The sequence below is a fragment of the Vicugna pacos genome, chromosome X, assembly GCF_048564905.1.
Source record: "Vicugna pacos chromosome X, VicPac4, whole genome shotgun sequence".
Lineage (NCBI taxonomy): Eukaryota > Metazoa > Chordata > Mammalia > Artiodactyla > Camelidae > Vicugna > Vicugna pacos.
The window spans coordinates 90,189,449-90,211,431 of NC_133023.1; the positions used below are offsets into that span (position 1 = coordinate 90,189,449).

At 39.6% G+C, this 21,983-nt stretch overlaps 1 protein-coding gene across 2 annotated transcripts in view; it reads left to right on the plus strand.

Annotated features, from left to right (window-relative positions):
* The first annotated feature begins 5,284 nt into the window (after positions 1 to 5,284).
* Positions 5,285 to 21,983, plus strand: part of OCRL (OCRL inositol polyphosphate-5-phosphatase) — a 46,030-nt gene continuing 29,331 nt past the window's right edge. For both annotated transcript variants that reach the window (XM_031671354.2, XM_072955754.1), the window contains exons 1-6: positions 5,285 to 5,466; positions 5,716 to 5,786; positions 10,490 to 10,569; positions 13,195 to 13,233; positions 20,968 to 21,078; positions 21,489 to 21,578. In XM_031671354.2, coding sequence (XP_031527214.1) covers positions 5,428 to 5,466; positions 5,716 to 5,786; positions 10,490 to 10,569; positions 13,195 to 13,233; positions 20,968 to 21,078; positions 21,489 to 21,578 — 430 coding nt within the window. In that variant the 5' untranslated portion in view covers positions 5,285 to 5,427. The remainder of the gene's footprint in view (positions 5,467 to 5,715; positions 5,787 to 10,489; positions 10,570 to 13,194; positions 13,234 to 20,967; positions 21,079 to 21,488; positions 21,579 to 21,983) is intronic.

The window sequence follows — 21,983 nt, forward strand, 5'->3', positions numbered from 1 at the left end:
TATTAAAATGCACCCCCATCCTGCATTAAAAATTTATATTTTTGCTATAAATTTTTGAAAGGGCTTTTGTAATTTTGCTCTTGAAATTATTGGTCTGTGCATAACTAATTTCACTTATAATGGCTGTGATTTCTCCATAATCATTATGCATACTTAGAAATTCTTGGGAAGTGAGAAGATCCAACCTAAAAAATTGTCTTAGAAGACAATGGATTTTTTTTAATAAAAGTGAAATTTAATAATTAATGAGCTTGATATAAAGTTATATTTTGTGGCCTTTTAATTAAATTATTATTTTTTAATTTTCCATTTTCTTTTCGTGTTTTATAGTATGTTTCTAAGAGCTCACTTTTTAAATTTCATCTCCAGAAAGCCTGTAAGTCCTAAGCACTTAGTTATAGTTGTTTAACGAATAAAAGACAGGCACTGAGCACCCATTTACGTGTGTGAGTGTGTGTGTGTGTGTGTGTGTGTGTGTGTGTGTTTGTGGCGGAGAGGGGGTTGTGGTGATGGTGAGCGGTGAGACTTGTGTTTTCTCGAAGATAGAATTTCATTTATTTGAATTTTGTTCAAGGACCATTTAACTCTCTCCTTTGGATGCCTCATGTGTAAATACAAGCATAAGGCATAAGACCTTTATTCAGTTAGGCAAAATGCCATCTGATGAGGATAAGTGAGAATTACCAGAGCTAGACATTAAGGAATTTACTATAGAATTGACAAAACTTGAGTTATGCGATATCAGACATGAAGGAGAAGCAGGGTTCACAGATATATCTGAAGTTTCAAACTTGATAACTAGTTAAATCATAGTATCATTAGCAACCATAAGTAAGTCAGAAGGCAGTGGTGGATAAAATAATGATTGTAGCCAACTTACAGAAAATTACTTAACACATACAGAAGCATGTAAGTAAGCATGATCCTGGAAGAGATTCTAAAAAAAGAGATACAAAACTTCGCTGCAAGATCAGATCAGGCCCAGGGAAATGATGAAATTAGTCAAGCTTGCCTTCATCCCCCTCTGCTGGCCCTAGGCTGATTGGATACATATCTTTACCCAGCTTTGACTCTGGGTCAGTATACATCCTAAACACCACTTCATGACTCCCTCACCCATGACCTTCAGCTCTGCCTGCTATACTAATTCCCAAGCCTACTGCACCTTCTTGGGATAGTTTCCCTACTCCTGATTTCCAACTGCCAAGTATTGCCAGAGAAAGTTACAGACCCATGCTGATGTGGACCACTACGGAAATCCACACCATCTGCCTCCAACTGAGCGCTCTCTGTTGCTCTAAAACCCTTTATTAACTTTTCTGGAATCTCTACCACTCTCCAACAGTGCCTGTTCCCCTCTCCTCTGCCTTATTCAAGTCCCCAAACCCTCTCCTCTCAACTTCAATTTCATCAGAAATTTCATCAGATAAAATGTGATCATTCAGGTAGAGCAGTTACCATAGTGCCTGGCGCATAGTGGGTTCTAACTAAAATACTTACTGTTATGATGGTTAGTATTGAATGAATGGCATACTGTGTTATTTGAAAATTTGGGCACTGGAGTCAGACAAACCTGAGTTTGAATCCTGATTCTGCCATTTACTAGCTAATAGGCAAGTTGCTAAACCTTTCTGAGTCTGTTTTCTCATTGTTAAAATGGTATCATATTACTACTTTACGGGGATTTAGTGAGAATAAATGAATGTACTTGAAGCCATGAGGAGTGTGTCTGTCACATGAGTGTTCAATCTTAGGCGCCAGGATTATTATTGTTGTCATTGGTAATAAAATATGCACTTACTACTTTAAAAAAAATCATCATCTCCCTTGTGAGAAACCACAGTTTTTAGTGTCCTCACCTTAATATAGTTCCATTTCTTCATAACCTCTTATTCTTTACAACAAATATTTGAGTCCATCACTATCTGCTGGGCGCTGTTCTAGGTGCTGGGGAAACTGTAGCCTTGGAGGAAGAAATATCTCTCCTCTTCTCTAAGTTTGATTCCTCTATCTGCATCTTGGATCCTTGTCTTTTCCAATCACCAACGGATTTTTCTTGCAACCTTTCTGCCTCCCTCTTATAGTGTCTTAAATGTCCTCCTCTTCCTTGACTCCTTCTTTGCTTTAAAGTGGCTTCAGGTTTTGTCATACATTTCCATTTAATCCTTCTAACTAATGTAATTAAAATTGTATTTCGCTCCTTTTTATTTCCAAACTTCTTCAAAACATGGTCTCTCTTCTCCATGTCCTTAGTATACAATCTCACCTCAATTCCCTGTAATCTTGTTCCTACTTATACCATTTATTGAAACCATGGATTTCGTGGTCTCCAGTGGGCTCCTGACACATCCAGAGAAAGTCTCTCAGTCCTCATTTTCCTTGTCCTGTTTTCAGCATTTGATGTGGCTCTTATTATTTCTTTGTGTTTCTTTCTTTCTTTCTTTATCTTTATTTTTCTTTATTTTTTTCCCATATTATTTATTTTTCATTTTCATTGATTGCAAACATTTTCAATCAATCAAACAAATGCAGGAAAGCACATGGAATGACATTACCAATATCTGTACCCTCCACTCAGATCTATCAAGTCTGGCCACATCAACTTTCAATTGTGTTTAAAGAAATAAATATTACAGATGGAATTGATACTCCCTGTATGACCTTCCCCAGTCTCCGTCCTCTTGGATTTGGTGATGATCATGCTCTTTCAGGTTTTATATATTATTACTATTATATCTATGTAACCATAAGCAACATATAATATTTTCAGACTTTATTTAAAGGGTCTACTGTGCATGTTTTATAATTTTCTCTTTAAGCTCAACATTATATTTTGAGTTTTAACTCTGTTTATACATATAACTTGAGTTATTCATTGTAATTTCAAAATAGTATTCAACTTCATGAACACCATGATTTATTTATTCATTCACCTACTGATGGACATTTAATTTGCTTCCATTTTTTTAGATTAACAATAATGCTGCAATGAACATTCTTTTACATGTGTCCTCATGCACAAAGGTTAGAATTTTGCCCCGGTCTGTAGCTAGAAATGGAATTTCTGGGTATTACCTATACAACTTTCTTGTGCAATGTCAAATTGCTCTTCCTAGCAGTGCTTCCAATCTATACTCCTTCTAGCAGTGATCAGAGTTCTATCTGTTCTACATTCTCAACAACACTTGGCGTTGTCTGAATTTTTAAGTGTTTGTCAAACCATGTGTAATAGTATCCCATGGTTTTAATTTTCAATTTTCATGAATAGTAATGAAGTAAAGCATCCTTTCGTGTCTTTATGGGCCATTTGAGTTTCTTTGACTATGAATTGCTTATTTATATATTTTGTCAGTTTTTCTACTAGGCTTCTTTTTTTCTCACTGATTTGAAGGGGTTCTTATACATTCTGGATATGAATTCATTCATTCATTCATTCATTCATTCACTTAATCAATATTTTTCCAGCATCTACTCTTCCAGGAATGGTTCTAGGCACTGGGAATGCAGGAATGAACCAAACAGACAAAAATCCCTGCCCTCACAGAACTTACATTCTAGTGGGGGATGGTAAACAAGAAACAAAATCAATAAGTAAAATAAATAGAATAATGGCAAGTGATAAATCCTCTGGAGAAAAATTAGCAGGGAGGAGGGATAGGGAGAATGTGCATATGGGAGTGGGAAAGGAGATTGCTGAACTGCAATTTTAAGAAAATTGTCTAGGAAGACCTCACTGAGAAAGTGTCATTTGAGCAAAGACCTGAAGGAGGTGAGAGTGCAGGCAGAGTGAGCAGCATGTGCAAAGGCCCTGAGGCAAGAGTGTGCCTGGAAAGTCATAGGAATAGCAACAAGCAGTGGGATTAAGCAGAGTGGGTTGGAGAGAGTGGTGAGAGAGGAAATCACAAAGGTGATGACAGTTAGATGTGTAGAACCTCAAATTAGCCCATGTCAGTTATATGCATTGAAAATAACTTCTAGCAGTCTGTGGCTTGTCTTTCAACTTCTTTAAGTTGTCTTGAAGTGCATGTATTTTGAAATTTAATGTGGTTAATTGTGTCAATCAATTCCCTTATTGTTTTTGCTTTTTAGTGTCTTAAGTAATCATTCTCATTCCCTATTCCAAAGTCATAATGATATTCTGCTATTTTCTTCTGAAAATTGTCAAGATTTGCTTTTCACACTTACATCTTTAATCAACCTGAAATTATTTTTTTCTCTATGGTGTGAGGTAGGGATCTAATTGTATAATTTTCCACATGGATTATCAATAGTCCCAGCACCATTTAGTAGATAATCCATTTTCCCCCACTGATTTGAAATGTCACATATGCTGCAAACCAACTTTCCATACACATATGGATCAGTTTGGTTCTATTGGTTTGTTTACCTGCATACCACACTGTCTTAATTACTATAGCTTTAAAATCAGTCTTGATATATAGTCCATTGTAGATTCTTGAGCAAATGAAACGCAACTGAAACATTACTCTGGGAAGAATATTCTTATGACTGTCAAGAGAGTAAAATGGTCAAAGGAGATATCACAAGGGCTTACAGTAAAGTGATGGCAGTGCAAATGGCGAGAAAACAAGGAATCTAAAAGTCATTCCAAAGAAGATATTAACAAGGCATGTTGGCTGATTGGATACAGAGAAGTTAGAAGAGAGGAAGGAAGTATATGGCTTTGAAGTTTCAAGCCTGGGTCGCTGTATGAAATAACGATGAGTTAGTCTTGTCATTCAGTGCTGGGGTAACAATGGGTTATATTAGGCAAGGGATCTGGGCCAGGGATATATATGGCCTTTGCTTGCTTAGAGGTGACCTTGAGAGGGCCAAAGAAAGAGCAAAGGTTTGAGCTTTGGGGATTTTTCCAATTTATGGGATGGAAGGAAGGAGGGGGGCACATCGGAGAGGTAGCCAGCACGGTGCATTCGATTAACCATAATAAGGATTTTTTGAATGGATGACGTGGGTCCTACTAGCCCCAACACTTTTGAGTTCCCGCATAGGTATGACTGCTTTGTTTCCATGGCAATCTTCAAAGTCCCCAGAACAATTCTAGTGTCACAGGCCGCACTGAAAACGTATTACTTGCTGGACGTGGTGGTAACGCCCCCGGTCCGTCGGGTCTCTCCCTGCAGTTCCGCAGGTTGGCCGCAGGGGGCGGAATCTGCGGCGGCCTGGAAAACTGGCGGGGGCGGGAGGCGCCGCTCTCTCTCGGGTCAGGCTCCCGGTTCCCGGCTCCCGGCTCTCGGCTCTCGGCTCCCGGCTCCCGGCTCCCGGCTCCGGCTCCCGGCGCCCGGCGCCCGGCACGGAGCCGTTACCCGAAAGACGCGCAGCCGAGGCGAGGGGGTGTGAGGACGCGGGAGGCAGTGTCGTCGGATCCGCCCGCAGTCCGCAGCCCCGCTGAGCCTGGAAGCCGCCGGGATGGAGCCGCGGCTCCCGGTCGGAGCCCAGCCCCTTGCCGTATCCGCCTGAGAGAAGGGGGAGGGGAGGCCGCGCAGGGCGGGGGCGGGGGTCCGCGGGACTGCGGAGCGCGGCGGAGGGGCGGGGTGGGGGGCGGTCAGGCCTCTAGGCCGAGCCGAGCGGGGGAGGGGGGCCGACGCGGGAGCTGATGCCTCGGACGCCGGGGACGGAGGGTGGGCAGAGTGGCGGGGGCCTCCTTACGCCGCGCTCCTAGAGGAGACCCTTGACTGGCGCCCGCATACTATCGAGGGTATGGAGATGAAGGGTCCTCTCCGGGAGCCCTGCGCCCTGACCCTAGTCCAGAGGAACGGGCAATATGAGTAAGTAACCACCTGATACCCACAGAGGAGGGGAGCCTGCCATTACCTCCCAACCCCAAACCGCGACCAGCCACCCATCCTCCTCCCACTGAGGCCTCGCAGGCAACAGGTTCGGGCTCAGGTGTGAAGTGCCAGTGCTCTAACCAGCGGGCTTTGTCCCCAACTTCCAAACTGGTAGATTGATTGCTTCTGGCCGTGTGGCTCAGTGGAAGGACTCAATGGGCGGGGAAGCAGGAAGCCTGGGTTTTTGGTTCCTGCCCCTGCAACTGACATGTGTTGTGTAATCTTGCAATAAAGCTCTCTGGGCCTTAGTGTCCTCATCAGTTAAATAAAAACAGTAACTGCCTTACCTTATAGCCTTTGGAGTTTTAACTGGGAGACTAATAAATGTGAAAGTGGTTTACATAAAGTAAAAGTACCATAGAAACGCTTCATTGTTAACCTTACAGAAGTGCCTTTTCTTAACCTCATTCAACTGGTTCCTCCAGTCTCCCCACCCCCTTATTCCATTTGCTTGAAGGCATATTCATTAATTCAGTAATGATTTTGTGTAGGCCAGTAACTGCCTCCCTTATTGGCTTGACTGTTAGAAAAAGTAATGAAATGCGTAGAAATGTAGACGACGCTTGGGTTACCTTCCATTCTGCCTTGCACATAGGAGCTCAGTAAAGCCTGTTGACTGATCAAAAGATTTTGAGAAGCCATCACTTCAGCTGCTGATCTTACTCCCTTGCCACTAATCCCTCATCTTAAAAGAATCCCTGGTGACCATCACATATCACAAGTCCCTGTCCCTGTGTGCCCTTGCCATCTCCCTTAGTTCACTGGTTTCTTGACATCAGACTTTAAAAATTGTTGATCACTTAAAACCTGCCATCTCCCAACATTGGATTCTGCCTAAAAGTAGAGTTTTTCTCAGTTCTGGTTTTAGATTGTCCAGACTCAGTCTGTATCTATGCTGTCCAATTTACATAGAAGAAATTCCCACTGGCCTAGCCTGCCCTTTTCTGAGACTCTTGGTGCCACTCTAACTGGACGTCAGCTGGTTCTATGAAGTAGCTCTTCCCTAGGTGCTGCTTGGTCAGTTCTGTTGATGTGATAAATTCATTTTATTTTTCCCAGATTTCAGCAAACCCCGAAAGACGAGTTTAATAAAAAGTAAATTCAACAGAAAAGTGAATTGAAAAGTGAAACACAACTGCCACTTTCAAAGGCAAGAATAGGGTGGGAAGATTTGAGCCTTGGACAAATCGGTTTCCTCTTCTTAAAAACAAAATTAGGAAGATTAAATAAAATAGCTACATTGTTGAGATGACCACAGCCCAGGATCTGGTCCCTTGTTTCAGTAGATTTGGAACTCTCTTCAGCTGATAAGGGAGTGAGCAGCTGGCCTTGAGATAAGTGCCTCATTCTATCTGATCTCTTGTTCTAGAAGAATTTTGAAACTTGCAGTGGTAGCTCTCCTGACTATTTGTGTCTTCCCTGTAGAGAAATCAAATTCTGTGTTCCAGTTGTATATAAGCTATGAGCATCGCACAGCTAACACTCAGTGGCTTGGTATGCGCCGGGTACTCATCTGAGCACTTTCATGAATTAGTTCATTTAACCTTCATGTGAAGGTTACTGCGAATTCATAGTATTATCATCATCATTCCCCTTTTCCAGATAGAGAAATTGAGGCGCAGAGAGGTTAAGTCACTTGTTCACAGTTGGGAAGTAGCATAGCTGAAATTTGAATCCCTGTAATATATCTCAGAATTACACTGAGAAGCCTCTTTTGAAATTATATATTGGAGACATCTAATACAGTCATCTCATCCATCGTCCTTAAGTTCTTGTCCTGTGGGTGTCTTCTCTGACTTGGGTGTCCAGAACTTTTTTTTTTTTTACTTTGGGCCTTTTTGATCCTAGAACTTGGAGCCAATTGTAATCTTTAGTCCTGTAGTTCCTGCTATCAACAGTAGGAGAAATTTACTTTAGAGACTAACTTTTTTGGCACGCAAGGAATCAAACACTGACACTCATATTTTCAAGGCAAATGGATTATGAGGCAACCTATTGTTTCATCTTTAACCTTCCTTGAACAAATCAAAGTATTTCCTAGGGATGGTGCTGAGTCTGCATTAACAATTTGTTACTCTTTTCTGTTTCCAACTACCAAATTCTGATTTCTGTTGTTTTGCCATGTACCTATTATTTTTCATCTTTCTGTGTTGTTAGGAATGATTACACCTAAGTAGAATTTTTATGTTTATTTCTAGCTCTACTCTCTTGCTATAATTTATTTAGTGACTAACACATAGTAGATGTTAAATATTTGTGGAATTGACTTAAATTCCCAGTTTATCTTTGTTTGGTGATGGATTTTTGGGGGAAGTTTGCACTTCTTTTTTTAAATTGAGATATAACAGTATATTAGTTTCAGGTGAACAACATAATGATTTGATATTTGTATATATTGTAAAATGATCGCCACAGTTCGTCTTGTTAACATTCATCACCACACATAGTTAACAGTTTTTTTTCTTGTGATGAGAACTTTTAAGATTTGCTCTCTTAGCAACTTTCAGGTACACAATACACTATTATTAACTATAGTCATCATGCTCTACTTTACATCCCCATGACATGTGTTTCATAGCTGGATGTTTATACCTTTTGACCCCCTTAACCATTTGACCCACTTCTCACCCCCTGCCTCTGACAACTACCAATCTGTTCTCTGTGAATTCAGTTTTTTTGGTTTTTGTTTTTAGATTTCACCCATAAGTGAGATCATTTGTCTTTGTCTGACTTATTTCACTTAACGTAATACCGTCAAGGTCTGTCTGTTGTCTGTTTTGTGATGGTTTTTAACAATCACAGTGAAGTCCAGTTGAAGCTTTCCTGCTAATGTTTAACACCATTTCTAGTCTATGTTACTTGGAGATTATATTGGTTTGTGTTCATTTGCCTGAAAATAAGCTCTTCCTCCTTGACCCTTGCTTTGTCAGCCTTGTCTAGTTTCTGGTCTCCATCTGGGTTTATAGGACTCTGCTCGACTCATGAACTTTGCAGGCTGAAAAGGGCCTGCCCTTTATTCCTCTAGTCACCTTACAGTATAAACCCCTGCACAGTAGACAAGCCGGATCAGAGCAGAAAGACAGCATTAATACGTTTATTTCCCTTAATTTTGTCTAAGCAGTTCCTTTCCCCATGTTATCTCCTTGAAAGGAAATTCAAAAAGCTAAAACAACAAGCCCCCAAAAGACAACAAAATAGAATTCAAACCCTTCAAAGCAATTACATTTTTAACATCAGAAGTTGAACAAGTACATTTAGAAATTCATCTCTGTTTATAGCTGAAGTTTGTTTATTCAACCAATATTTATTGAGCATCTATTAGACAGGAGACACAACTGTATAGGATAAAGTCTTTGCTTTCAAGGAGGTCAAATCAGTGAGGGAAATAAATGTAACTATAATGGAGTGTGTTTAAGTGCTCTATTTGAGGGGCAAGCAAAGGGCATGAGGCCCCTAGTTCTGCTTGGGGGTATCGGGAGGGGCTTCACAGAGGAAGTAATATTTGAGCTAGGTCTCGGGAAGAAGAGAAGTGTGTTCCTGGCAAAAAGACCCACCTGACGAATGACTTGGGGAAAACTAGGAGATGTTCAGAATGGCCATTTACCAGTAGGTTATACCTTGATTCTGGGCCACTAAGGACAAGTAGTAAATGAAAATTAGTATTTCAGGAAAGGGATAGACGGGATTTTAAATTTGTAGAATAGATAAGCAAGATTATACTGTAAAGCACAGGGAAATATACACAAGATCTTACGGTAGCTCACAGAGAAAAAAAATGTGACAATGAATATATGTATGTTCATGTATAACTGAAAAATTGTGCTCTACACTGGAATTTGACACATTGTAAAATGATTATAAATCAATAAAAAATGTTAAAGAAAGAAAATTAGTATTTCAGGAGCACATAGGAATATAGAAGTCTTGCATTTGGTACTGGGGGGCCAAGTTCAGTCATGTTTACTTAGAAATACCAACATGAAATTGGAAATCAGGGTTAAAACACAAGGAATATAAAGGCAATCTGGTTGTGATATCTACGGCCTTATTGGTCACTGGGATTATTTTGACTGATCCAGCTGGCTGGGCACCTTCTCTTACTTCTCCATGAACCTATATACTTATTTGAAGAGATAGAATCATTCTTTGGTAAAAACCATGGGAATATAATCAGAAAGCCAATTAATGAAATTTCTAATTCATTTATTCAACGAACTTGAATGACTGCGATGTGCCAGGCACAGTGCTTGGTGTTGGAAATACTGTGGTGGAAAGACAGCCATAGTCCTTGCCCTGGTGGACTTCACACCTGGCTATTAGTTCTTCCCTCTGGTATGCATGCTCTGAAGGTGCGTGCACTGTAATTCACGCTCTTAAAATGGTAAACTGTTTTTAAGACATAGACTATTTTATGTCCTTGATAGCATGAAACAGTGTGGGCATTCAGATATTGATTACCGCTAATATCCTTTTAGACCTAGAGCAATATGTAGCTATCATGATGCTCAGATTCAGGGAACAAGATACAGCAAGTCTAATAAATACAGACTAGATTTGTATAACAGCACAGCAATATATTTTATTGTTAAATGTTTGAGTTTTTCAGTAGCTCTTCGTTGATGCATTCTTCTGTTTCCTAGGCTAATAATCCGGTTGCACAAGAAGGAACAACATGTTCAAGATATCATTCCTATAAATAGCCACTTTAGATGTGTTCAAGGTACTAACTTTAATTGCTTAGCTAGCTTTATAATGTTTTCCCTTGGTCATTATTGCATTGTGTAATATATATTGAAATTTGTCACTGCACATAAAATGAAATGTATTACTCTTTATGTAGAAAGATAGCATTACTTATCTACCATTGAAAAGATGATAAATGCTTCGTCTAAAAGTGCTGAAGGACTATATTGAAAGATACATATTCTCACCTACACCCCTGGCTGGGGTTAGAGATGTATGTAGTCTGTTATCTATGTAGGTAGACCTTTATTGCTGATGGACCTGTATGTGGATTTAAATCACATTCTTGGGTTTAAGTGATACACTGCTCATTGTAAAGTATCAAGGTCACTTGGATTCACACGCATTCAGCACTTCCCCCCACACTATTTGAAATTAAAACATTGTAATACCTTACACTTAATTGTGCTGATTCTCAAACCTTGACATTGGTGACTCATAAGCAAATCGACTGTGGGGAGGAAATATTTGGCTTCCTGCCCTCAAATTTGGGGAAAGAGAACAGAAAATCTGTTGTTTCATCTGCTACAAAGAGACTCAAAAATTGGGAGGTTTGTGTGGGATGTGTTGCTTCTGTCATCTCACGTTGCTCCAGAAAGGAAATTGATGATTAGAGAAAAAATGCATTATGTTTCTGGGAGGTCTGTTGGCTTCATCAAATAGGCATTCTGTATCAGCCGTAGCTTCTCAGAAAACTCGAATCCTACCTTGTGTGAATTCTTTTCTTAAACTACATTCAACTTTTATGATCATGAAAGTAACATGTATACTGTAAAAAGTTTGGTAAGAACAGAAAAGTATAAAGAAAATGAGTAAATTCACATTCTTTGGAGATAAATATCTAACATTTCTCTTCTTTCTACACATGTAACTTTCAGGGTGAGTGGGACTCATACTGTATATAGTTTTTTGTCCATTCCACATGCCATCATGTTATGTATGCTTTTTCCATGCTGTTAATAGCTGTATACTATTCCATTTAATGGTCTATAACATAATTATTCCCTGTATTTGACATTTGGGTTATTTTTTGTTAGGATAAATAAGTAATAAAACTTCCTGCACGTCTCTTATTTCCTTAGGATTTATTCCTGTAAGTAGAAATACTAAGTGAGCATGACTTTTTAAGAGAGCATGTATTAAGAATCAAAAATCCCACAGAAATAACATCCACATTGTATAGACGAATAAGTCTTTTATTTAGCCATTTAACCTGCCCTGTGAGAGACATACTGAACGGGTCACCTGCACGTGGTAGTAAGTCACTGTGCTGACCTCACTTTTCATGGTGTAGTGCCCTTTGTTACCTCCTCAGCTCTTTAAGGAGGAGAAAAGCCAAAGAACATGGCTTTAGTATCCTATTAAATCTGTATCTTTTTGTGTTGCTTCTAGAGTTTCTTTTACCCTGTTTCTCTTAGTATTGTTTTTAATAAGAAATAGATGGGAGATGGTTAGATTGGAAACTAGGAAAATATGTGTGCGTGCACACAGTAGTTCCTCACAACAAAAGAAACAGTGACCTCCTCAAGTTTTCACATCCTTTTTGTTTCCTGACCTGTACATCTATTTTGAAAAGTCTGTAAGTGCTTAGATTTTAAAGAATTAAAGTTACTGAAGAGCAGTGGTGGACATATAATACCTATGTCCTGATGCACTATTGTCGCTTGCTTCATTCATCATGCTAGTGAGAGCATTGAGACTGTTCTCTGTTATTAGACAACCTAGTTCCTTACCAGTTGCTTCTGTTGTGCCTGAATGATGGGGCCAAATGTACAATCCAGGCTTGTGAAGCAGCTAGAAAAGGCTGAGACTGCTCCATCTGGCCAAGGTACATCCAAACTAATCCTAAGGGGTCAGTACCCAGAGTTTAAATAGCCGAAAGGGTCTAGCAGGTGCTGTTGGCCAAATCCTGGGAAGTCAGAGAGGAAGAGATGGGTTGGGCCTAGACACTAAAGGTGAGGAGGGAAATCCGGGCGAGCCATGGAGAGGAAGGAGAACTCTGAACTTGCAGGCTGTCCTTTGCCCCATTTTATACTTCCTTGTTGGGTGTGGTAAGCCTTGGACCCACAGATGTTAATGGTAGCCTGAAGAGAAAGAACTTCAAGTTTCTCTGCTTCTGTATGGGGCAGCGGTGGAAGAAATGAGATCACTGGGGAATTTTCAGAGACTACATTTCAGTTCAGAAAGGCCTCTAGGCCTTTGGGGTCACTTTGTTGGCTTTTTATAAGAATTATCTAAATGACAGAGTCAGATTATTTTAAATTAGTATGTTATAGTTGAGGGGAATTAAACTCATCTTCCCTTGGATTAGCATGTTATATTCCCTGCTGTTGTCATTGCTTGATTTGCTTTGAGGCATTCCATTTGGTTACTTGTTCAGTTCTTTTTTCTTTTAGTTGAATTGCTCACAATCTTTAGAACCTAGTGCTATTAAAAACCTTTTTAAAAACTGGTAAACAAAAAAACAAAGGATTTTTTAATGTGTTCTAAAATCTAAGAGTGGTGGTTGAGATAGGCAGTTATTTGGTTAGCTGTCTACTTCTTTTGGTTGTAATGAACAGGTTTTTCTCCCCTGATCCTGTTCTTTTTTCTTTTCCTTCAGAAGCGGAAGAAACTCTTTTGATTGACATAGCTTCAAACAGTGAGTATCTTTCTGAATGGAGTTGATTTTCATTCAACAAATACTTACTTGAATACCCACTGTATTTAAGATACCCTTTTTACATATCTTTTATCTTATCATCTTTTCCTGTATTCTCCATTTTCTTAAGGGAGCCATACATATTAGCACTGCCTTCCAAAAACATTTAGCCTAAGCTTAAGAAAAAAACAGGTGGCTGGTAAGAATCTTTAAAAAGTTGAAAATCTGATCATCTGCTTTTCTAATGCTGAACTTCTTTGAGCTACCAGTATTGTTGGTCTCAGTTAAGTCATTGCTGTGGAATTGAATATTGTAGGAAGGGCTGGAAAATATTTAAAGCGCATAAGGTTTATGAGTTTTTTTTTTAAACTGCTGTTATGTTTTAAGCTTTTTTTTTCCCCACCCACTTTTTATTTTTACATGTTAAATCATAATGTTTTCCTTTATTTGTTATATTATTTTGGGAGGCTACAGAGTCCCTCTTTTACCAGGGATATTTTTTTTTCTTAAAATAATTTTGGCCTTTTGTTTAAGTCTCATCCTCTCAAGGCATTCTTGTATTGTTTGGTTTTTTCTGAGGAGAAGGTAATTCGGCTTATTCATTGATTTCTGCTTGGAAGAGGTACTGGGGATTGAACTCAGGACCTCTTGCATGCTGAACATGGGCTCTACCACTTGAGCTATATCTTTCCCTCCTCTCAAGGCATTCTTTATCAGAGAGAATGTGGTCTTCCTTCTCACTCTTTCCATCTCATTTTTATATGTTTGAAGCAAATCATCACTGATTCTCTGTGCAAGTTGTTCTCCATTTATCATCTAATTGTACTATGTTCACGTGGGGAGGAGAAAATGGGCACTTTAATGCTACCATGACTACTCTGTGGTTGCTATGGAAAACAGTAAGTGATCACATGAATCTATATCGAATGAGTTGCCTTATCTCATAGTTGAGACCTTGGATGAATGGGGCTTGACCCTCAGCTTGGGGCTGTGGGTTTATACATAGTTTTGCTTAGACACAGTCCCTGGCCTTGGTACCATTATTTAGTATTGAACAGTTTAAGCAGGCTTTTTCTGGTTTGGGTTTAATTTTTTTTTCTTTTGGTCACGTATTTTGGAAGTCTTAAGGGCTGTTTACTGAAAGGCTAAGTAAACCCAGCTTCTGGCTTTTACTGCAGATATCCAAGAAAGCAAATAGCATAATATCTATGTCTTATTATGCTTTAAAAGGAGAAGGCAAAAATAACACTAAAAAAGCAAAATTTGAGCAAAAGCGGTTCAGCAGTGACTGATGTTGCTGCTGAAATAAGATACCTAAATGTCCTGTTCTTGGTGTAGAGATAGGTATTTGATCCAAAGCTGAAAAGTTAAACTGAGCTGTGCCTTTTTATCTTATAAGCACCTAATTTATGGCATTCGTTTTGTTGGCCTCTCCTGCATAGAAGTTAGCCATGTGTTGCTCTATCCGCAGTTCAAGTTACTGAATCATAGATGGGAAGTAGTTAAGTAACCACTTGAATAAAATCCTTTGTTATTTCTACCTGTTTATTAATATTTGCAGTGAAACCAGATTTTCTCTTGATCCTTGGACTTCGTATATAAACCTTCAGAACACACAGTATGTTGCCGGAGGGAGACCTTGGGTTTGTTAGGAAGGCCTGATTTTAATGTAACTATGTATTTTCCTGCTGTCTGGATGTTGGTATTAAACATTAAAAAAATTTTTTTCAATTATAGAGGTAATACATCTTCATTATGTACAATTTGGAAAATTCAGAAAAGTTCAAAGTATCAAATTAAAATTATGCTCCTGCAACCTAGTGATCACTACTATAATGAACATTTCTATATATCTCCTTCCAGTCTTTTATTTATGTTTTTACATAATTAGAATCCTCATATGTGGTTTTAATCCTGCATTTTCATTTAACATTATATTGTGACCTTTTCTCATGTAATTTAAAATTACTTAAAAACATAATTTTAATGGCTAATATAGCACCATAGATGTGTGCCAAATTTTATTAAATTTACTCCTTTATAAAATTAACTCACTGTCCAGGTACATGGTATATCTCTACCTGTTCAGGTTCTCTTTATATCTCTCAGTAACATTTTGTAGTTTCTTCATATATATCATACATTTACGAGTTAAGTATTTTATGGTAGATTTTATTTGTTTGCTGCTACTGTCAGTGGAACCTTTTTTCTCTTATCTCCTAATTTCTTATCACTAGTATACAGAGCAGGCTGTTGAGTTTTAGATATTTATCTTTTATCCAGCCACTTCACAGAAATTTATTTTTGATTTGAGGGGGCTGTTCATTTTGTTTTTTGGTTTTGATAGACAGTCCTGGTTATCTGCAGGTAATGCTTTTGTGTCCTTTCTAGCAGCTGTAACTATTAGTTTGGCTTCATGTCTCATTACACCAACAAGAATTTTGAGACCAATGTTAAATAACAATAATGATTTATGGTTAGCTCCTGATTTCAGTGAGAATGTCTCAAGTGGTGCTTCACTATTGAGGACATTATTGCCTGTTTATTTGATTGAGTTTTTAAAACCATACTAGGTAACTGCATTTATTTCAAGTTTGTGTGGTTTGTAAAATCGTGACTGTATATGAATTTTATCAAATGTCTTTTCATTATTTATAGAGATGGTTATATTGGTCTTCCTTATTTGACCTGTTGATGGACTATATTATACTAGTTTCCTAATGTTAAACCCTCTTTGATTCATTGTTCAACAGATGTTTGTTGAGTGCCTTCTACTTGCCAGGCACTGCTCTAAGTGCTGCACAATCGGTAGAGAACAACATAGATAAGGTTGCTGCTCCTGCTTTGGTTCTTGCTTCTGTGCTATTTGGTGCTAGTATCACATAGATGCCTATAATCCATTAATGCATTCCATAAAAATATGAATACCTTTCATGTGCCAGGCATTGTGCTCTAGGGATATAGCAGAAAACAATATGGTCATGGTACTTCATGAAACTTAGTGCAGGAAACAGACTTTAAACTGATAAGATACAGTCGCATAATGGCTGTTTTGATAAATGCTATCAAGGAGAAATACAGAGAGTGTATAAGAGTGCTAACTAAATTAGGCAGGGTGCTTAGAGAATGCCTCTTTGAAGAAGTGACATTTAAATTGAGTCCAGAGGGGATAAGTAAGAGACAGGTGAAAATGGGAGAGAGAAGAGTATTCCAGGTAAAAGGAACCACATGTGTAAAGACCCCAAATTGGGAAGTAGCTTGACACTTTGTTTGAAGTTAAAGAGGGCCAGGGTGCCTGAAATAAGGCTTAGGCGCCAAGGTAGGACAGGCTAGGACCAAACCTAATAGGATCTTGTAAGCCATGATAAGGAATCTGGATTTTTTAATTTAAAAAATTGGAAGAATATGAAGGATTTTATGCCAGGGTGTCATCATTTGCATGGCAGCCAGTTAGGAGGCTGTTTTAGCAGTTCAAGCTGGAGAGTATGGTGTCAGTAGAAATGGAGAGAAGTGGACAGATCTGATAAGTGTTTTTGGAAGTTAAATCAACAGAAGTTAGTGTGGGTATAGGGGCTGAGTTGAAGAGACATGTCAAGGATGAATCCCAGGTTTCTGGCATGAATGTGTATGATGGTATCATTTGCAGAAATAAGAACATTGCAGGAGGAGTGAGTTTTCCTTAGAAGTGGTCATGAATTCAATTTTTGCCTGTGTTTAGTTTGAGATTTCTTTGAGACATTCGAGTGTAGATGATAAATTGGCAGCTGAATGTATGCATCTGAAGCTCAGAAGTAAGGTCAGGGTCACTAGCACATAGATGGTATTTGAAACTATGAGAGATGAAGTGATTACATATAGAGTTGTGCTATCAGATACAGTCACATGTGCCTATTTAAATTAATTAGAACAAACTTAGAAAATCAGTTCCTCATTTGCCCTAGTCACATTTCAAGTACTCATCAGCCACATGTGGTCATTAGTTACCATATTGGACAGTGAGGTTAGAGAACATGTCCATCATCACAGAAAGTCCTGCGGACAGTGCTGATACAGAGTGAGAAAAAGGTTCAGGATTGAACTCTAAGGAACTCTACTTTTTAAAGTTCAGATAGAGGAGGAGGTACCTCAAAGGGCACTAAAAATGTGTGACCAAAGACAGAGAGACAAACTAGATGACTATGGTGTCATGGAAGCCTTTGGAAGAGATTATGTCAAGGAGCGGTCAACTGTTGATTTCTGCTGATAGGTCTGATAAGATGACTGAAGAGTATCGATTGGATTTAGCGACATGGAGATTATTGGAGACCTTAACAAAGCAATTTCAGAAGGGCGATGGGAGCCACAGTCATATTGGGGTGGATTAAGGAGAGAGATGGGAGGGGAGCAAATAGCAACTGTATGCTTTTTAAAGCTTGACTGTGGAGGAGAATATAGAGATGGACAAGTTAGAGGGAGATATGGGGTTCAGGAACTTTTTTTGTTTTTTAAATGAGGGGGATTTAGAACATGGTTTATTTTAATGCTGATGGGAGGGAGCCTGTGCGAGGGAGAGGCTAAAGATATTCGGGGATGGTGTCTAGGGAATGATTGTGAAGTTAGGATTCCTGAGAAAATCAGAGGGGTTATAATTCAAGGAGAAGGTGGCCTTTGATCAAGAAACTTTTCCTCCTTGTGTCAGAGGGGAAAGGAGAAGATGCGTACAAATACAGGTAGGTTTCCATGTGTAGCTTCCGTTTTCTCTGCAGTATGAGGTAAAGCAGTCTGCTTGGAAGGAGAGAGCTTGAGAAGAGGGGGATCCAGAGATTGAGGAAAAATATGGAAGCAGTGGGTATAGCTCGGTGGTAGAGCGCATGCTTAGCATGCACAAGGTCCTGGGTTCAGTCCCTAGTACCTCCATTAAAAAATGAATGAATAAATAAATACATAAATATGTAAATAAATAAAAAATTTTAAAAATCAAGGACTCCCAAAAATTAAAAAAAAAGAAAGGTTGAGGAGAAGGTGTGAATAGTTGTTCCAGGTAGTAGCAGGAGACTAGTTGACTATGGAAACTTAGATCGCTTCCTATCATAGAGGGCCCAGTTGAGGTTAGCAATCAGTTCATAATGGGGTGTGTGTGTGTGTGTGTGTTTAATCCCTCTTGTTGCTCAGGCATAAATACAGAGAAGGCAGTTAGTTGGATTTGTAAGGGTTGGAAGTTAGCCAGGTAGGTGTTGTGGAAGAACAGAGCGGTGAGGCAGTTCTGGGTTTTTGCAACAGAATTTAATGATGACATCTGTTTGATTTAAAAAATGGAAGTGAAAGCAGGAGGGAGCAAATGGATACTGAGAAAGCGGAGGGATCAGTGGGCTGGAGGTTCCCATAGGAGCAAGGAAGCTAGAAGGAGTAACAGTTCAGAGTGGGACGTTTGAATTAGAGATTTAAGAGGTGGTGGTGTTTCTATGATGAAAGAAAGGTCCAGGGACTGGAGGGTAGGTGGCTGAGATGGAGGGGCAGGGTTGTTGGATGAGGAAGTCAAAAGTGTTGGCTGGTGCTAATTTTGAAGGGACCCAAAATTAAGACAGGAGTTTGAGAGGAAAGGAAGTCTTCTAAGTCAGGTAATGAATCCTGGATTCAGAAGTTTCTGGGAGGATGGTACATGATCTCGTGGAGAAAGGAAGGGAAGCCCAATGGGTGAGCCTCAAAGGAGAAAGGATGTTTTTCTGAGGGAGGAGAAGAAGGCATGGTCTGAAGATGGCCAGGAGGAGAAATAAGGACACCAGTCTTAAATTACATAGGGTGTGAGGGACTTATAAATAGCCTCTACTTCAGAGGGTCACTCAGGGAGCGCTGCTGTCAGGGGCCGGCCAGTTTGCAGGTGACTGATTTTCAGTCTGGATGCACTAGAATCACTTGAGGGAGTGCTTTTAAAACTTCTAGGGCCTGGGGTTCACCCCCAGAGCTTCTGTTTTATCGGCATGGGGTGGGGGGCCCAAATGTCAGTATTTTCTGAAAGTGCCTCCGGTAAATTCTAATGCAGCTATCCTTGAGAGCTACTGAGAGATGCAGGGAGTGTTCAGGGGAGAAGTTGAAGATAAAGGAGTGTTTGCTGATCACAGAGAGGCCAGAGGGGCTTGGAAGGGAGGAGAGTAGAAGGTTGGGTTGTGGGGCTGATTTGTCCTCTTTCCCATGAAACATGCTGAGAGAGCATCTAGTGTTACTTTGTAAGCAGTTTCTGGAATCTTCTGTTTGTTAAATGGGTCAGTTTAGTTTTTATATTTGCTAAAGTATATCTTTCAAGGATTATGGGAGAGAGAGAATATGTGTTCTTGTTCTATCAGATAGAAACTGCTCTTTTCTTCTCTTTTTAATATAAATTATCTGAGAAGGAGAGGACTCCTTGTGCCCTGAAGGAGGTTTTCTCTGTATCTTCAAGGCTGTGCTAATTGACAGTTCTTATTCATGCCCCCCTTTTTTTTCTCCATCTTGCAGCAGCACCCTCATTAATTTTCTTATCTCTGGTCTCTTGGGTGCTTTCTTTTTCACTTTTTCCCTCATTTTCTATTTTTACCTCATTTTTTCTGATCACTAAATCTGTGAAGATAGAAACATAAGGAAATGCAAAGGGAAAAAAGATCCAAAGGCTCAGAAGTGGATTTCTACCCCAAGAAACTAGGGTTTTCATTTTATTTTCTCATTTCTAATTTTCAAGTGTGAAAGAGTCCAGTTCTAGAGTCATTAAATGTCTTCTGTCTCTGAAGTCTGACGTCACTGTTATCAAGAAAGTGACCTCCTGGTTTGCCTGGGACTTTCCTGATCTTAGGTTTGAACGTCCTGAATCCTGAGAAGCCCCTCAGTCCCAGACAACCCCGGAAGACCATCAGCAGTGTTGTGTTGGATAACCCATATGTGCAGCCTGCCTCTTGCCTGCAAGTTGCCATGTGAGAAAGCAATATATGTAATAAATCAGTTAAAATAAGAAATAAACAAGTACGTAGGTTTCCTAGATCACCATATCCAGACAGTTGATACAGATGATAACTATAGGACATTAGAAAAGGGGAGACATTATGTTATATACAGAGGAAGCTGAAGTCCTAAATAACTTGGCTTCTAATTATACAGTTTTCCAATTGGCTGTACTTTAACCAGACCACTCCTGGACATAGGTCATTATATTGCTTTTGTGAGTTTATTCAAGACATACGTTTTTCACTTGAGGTAAATGAGGGATAGATGCTTCTTTTCAGAATAATTCAAACCAGTCTCATTATTCTCTTCTTTTTTAATTAGTTTGTAAATTCAATTGCCTGGGTACAATCTGTACCTGGGAACAAACTACCCTAGTTCCTTTATTCCCTTCACACTTCCAAGGCTCTTACTACATAATTCAGATTTTGAAATGGTAGGAATTTCAACTAGGCGAGGGGAGGATGGTGGTTGAGGAATTAGTCTTCTGCTAGAATTTGGAGGTTCTTACATTGACATCTGAGCAATATATCAGAATGTAAGAAAGTATGATTTTTGTATGCATCATAGCACTATCTTGGACTGCTCATTTGCACAGTTCATCAGCGTCTTAGATTTCCCTCTCTGCATCACCCCACCACCACCACCTCACCAAATCCCGTGATATTACATTAGAGGTCTGGAATATTTGTGATCTGGACTTTCTCCTATTAAATTGGTAAGTTGAAAATATGGTCCCACATAGCTACAGAATAGAATATATGGGTGGATTTCCATTCTTCTTAGGTGGCTGCAAAATTCGGGTTCAGGGGGACTGGACCAGAGAGCGCCGCTTTGAAATCCCCGATGAGGAACACTGCTTGAAGTTCCTCTCAGAGGTCCTTGCTGCTCAGGAAGGTAACTCAAGACTCGGCAATTTTCTTTCTACCATTTGAACGGGACATGCTGTACAGAGGCAAGTGGCCATTAGCAAAGTACCTCACCCCTTGAACCTTGATAGGCAATTTTTTTTCTTCAGGAATGATCCCAGGGATAGGTTAGGGAATACGTCTTTTCGGCTTTAAGAACACTGAGTCAGTTTCCAGAATCTTCAGCGCCATGTCTTGGACAGTTTACTGCAGACTGTAATCCTCCTCTGGTCCCAGATGATCCCAGAGCTACCCTCGTTTTCTTAGTTTCTTCCTTTGTATTCAAGATTGGTGCTAGCCCCTACACTTAAATAGTGCTGAGTGAATGGCCTTTGGTTATGGTAAATTCCATTCAATGAAGGGCACCTCAGTTTCTGATCATGATCCTTATCTCTTCAGCTCAGTCACAACTTCTTGTTCCGGAGCAAAAGGACTCATCCAGCTGGTACCAGAAATTAGACACTAAGGATAAATCTTCTGGTTTTTCAGGTACTGAAAAGATTTTTTTTCCCCTGATTGCTATGATCCTTGCAGAGTCAATAGATTTTATCTGAATGGATAAGATAATGTGGACTAATGTCAATGTCAGATACCTTCTCCTCTGGAGTGGTTGTATCAAGTCTATGGCCACTGGCTAATGTTCACTCCTGATCCTTTAAATGGCACGTTAGCTGTTCAGGAGCCAGCTTGGCAGAGGGGTGCAGACTCCGGGGCGAGACTACCTTGATTGAAATCCTAATTCTCCGACTTACTGACCTTGGTCAAGTTACTTGACAACTCTGAGCTTTTGTTTCTTTTTCTGTAACATAGGAAGCATTTTAATAGTACCTGCCTTGTGGGGTCTTCGTGAAGATTAAGTAAGATAATATATAATCCCTTACTATCAACCAGGGA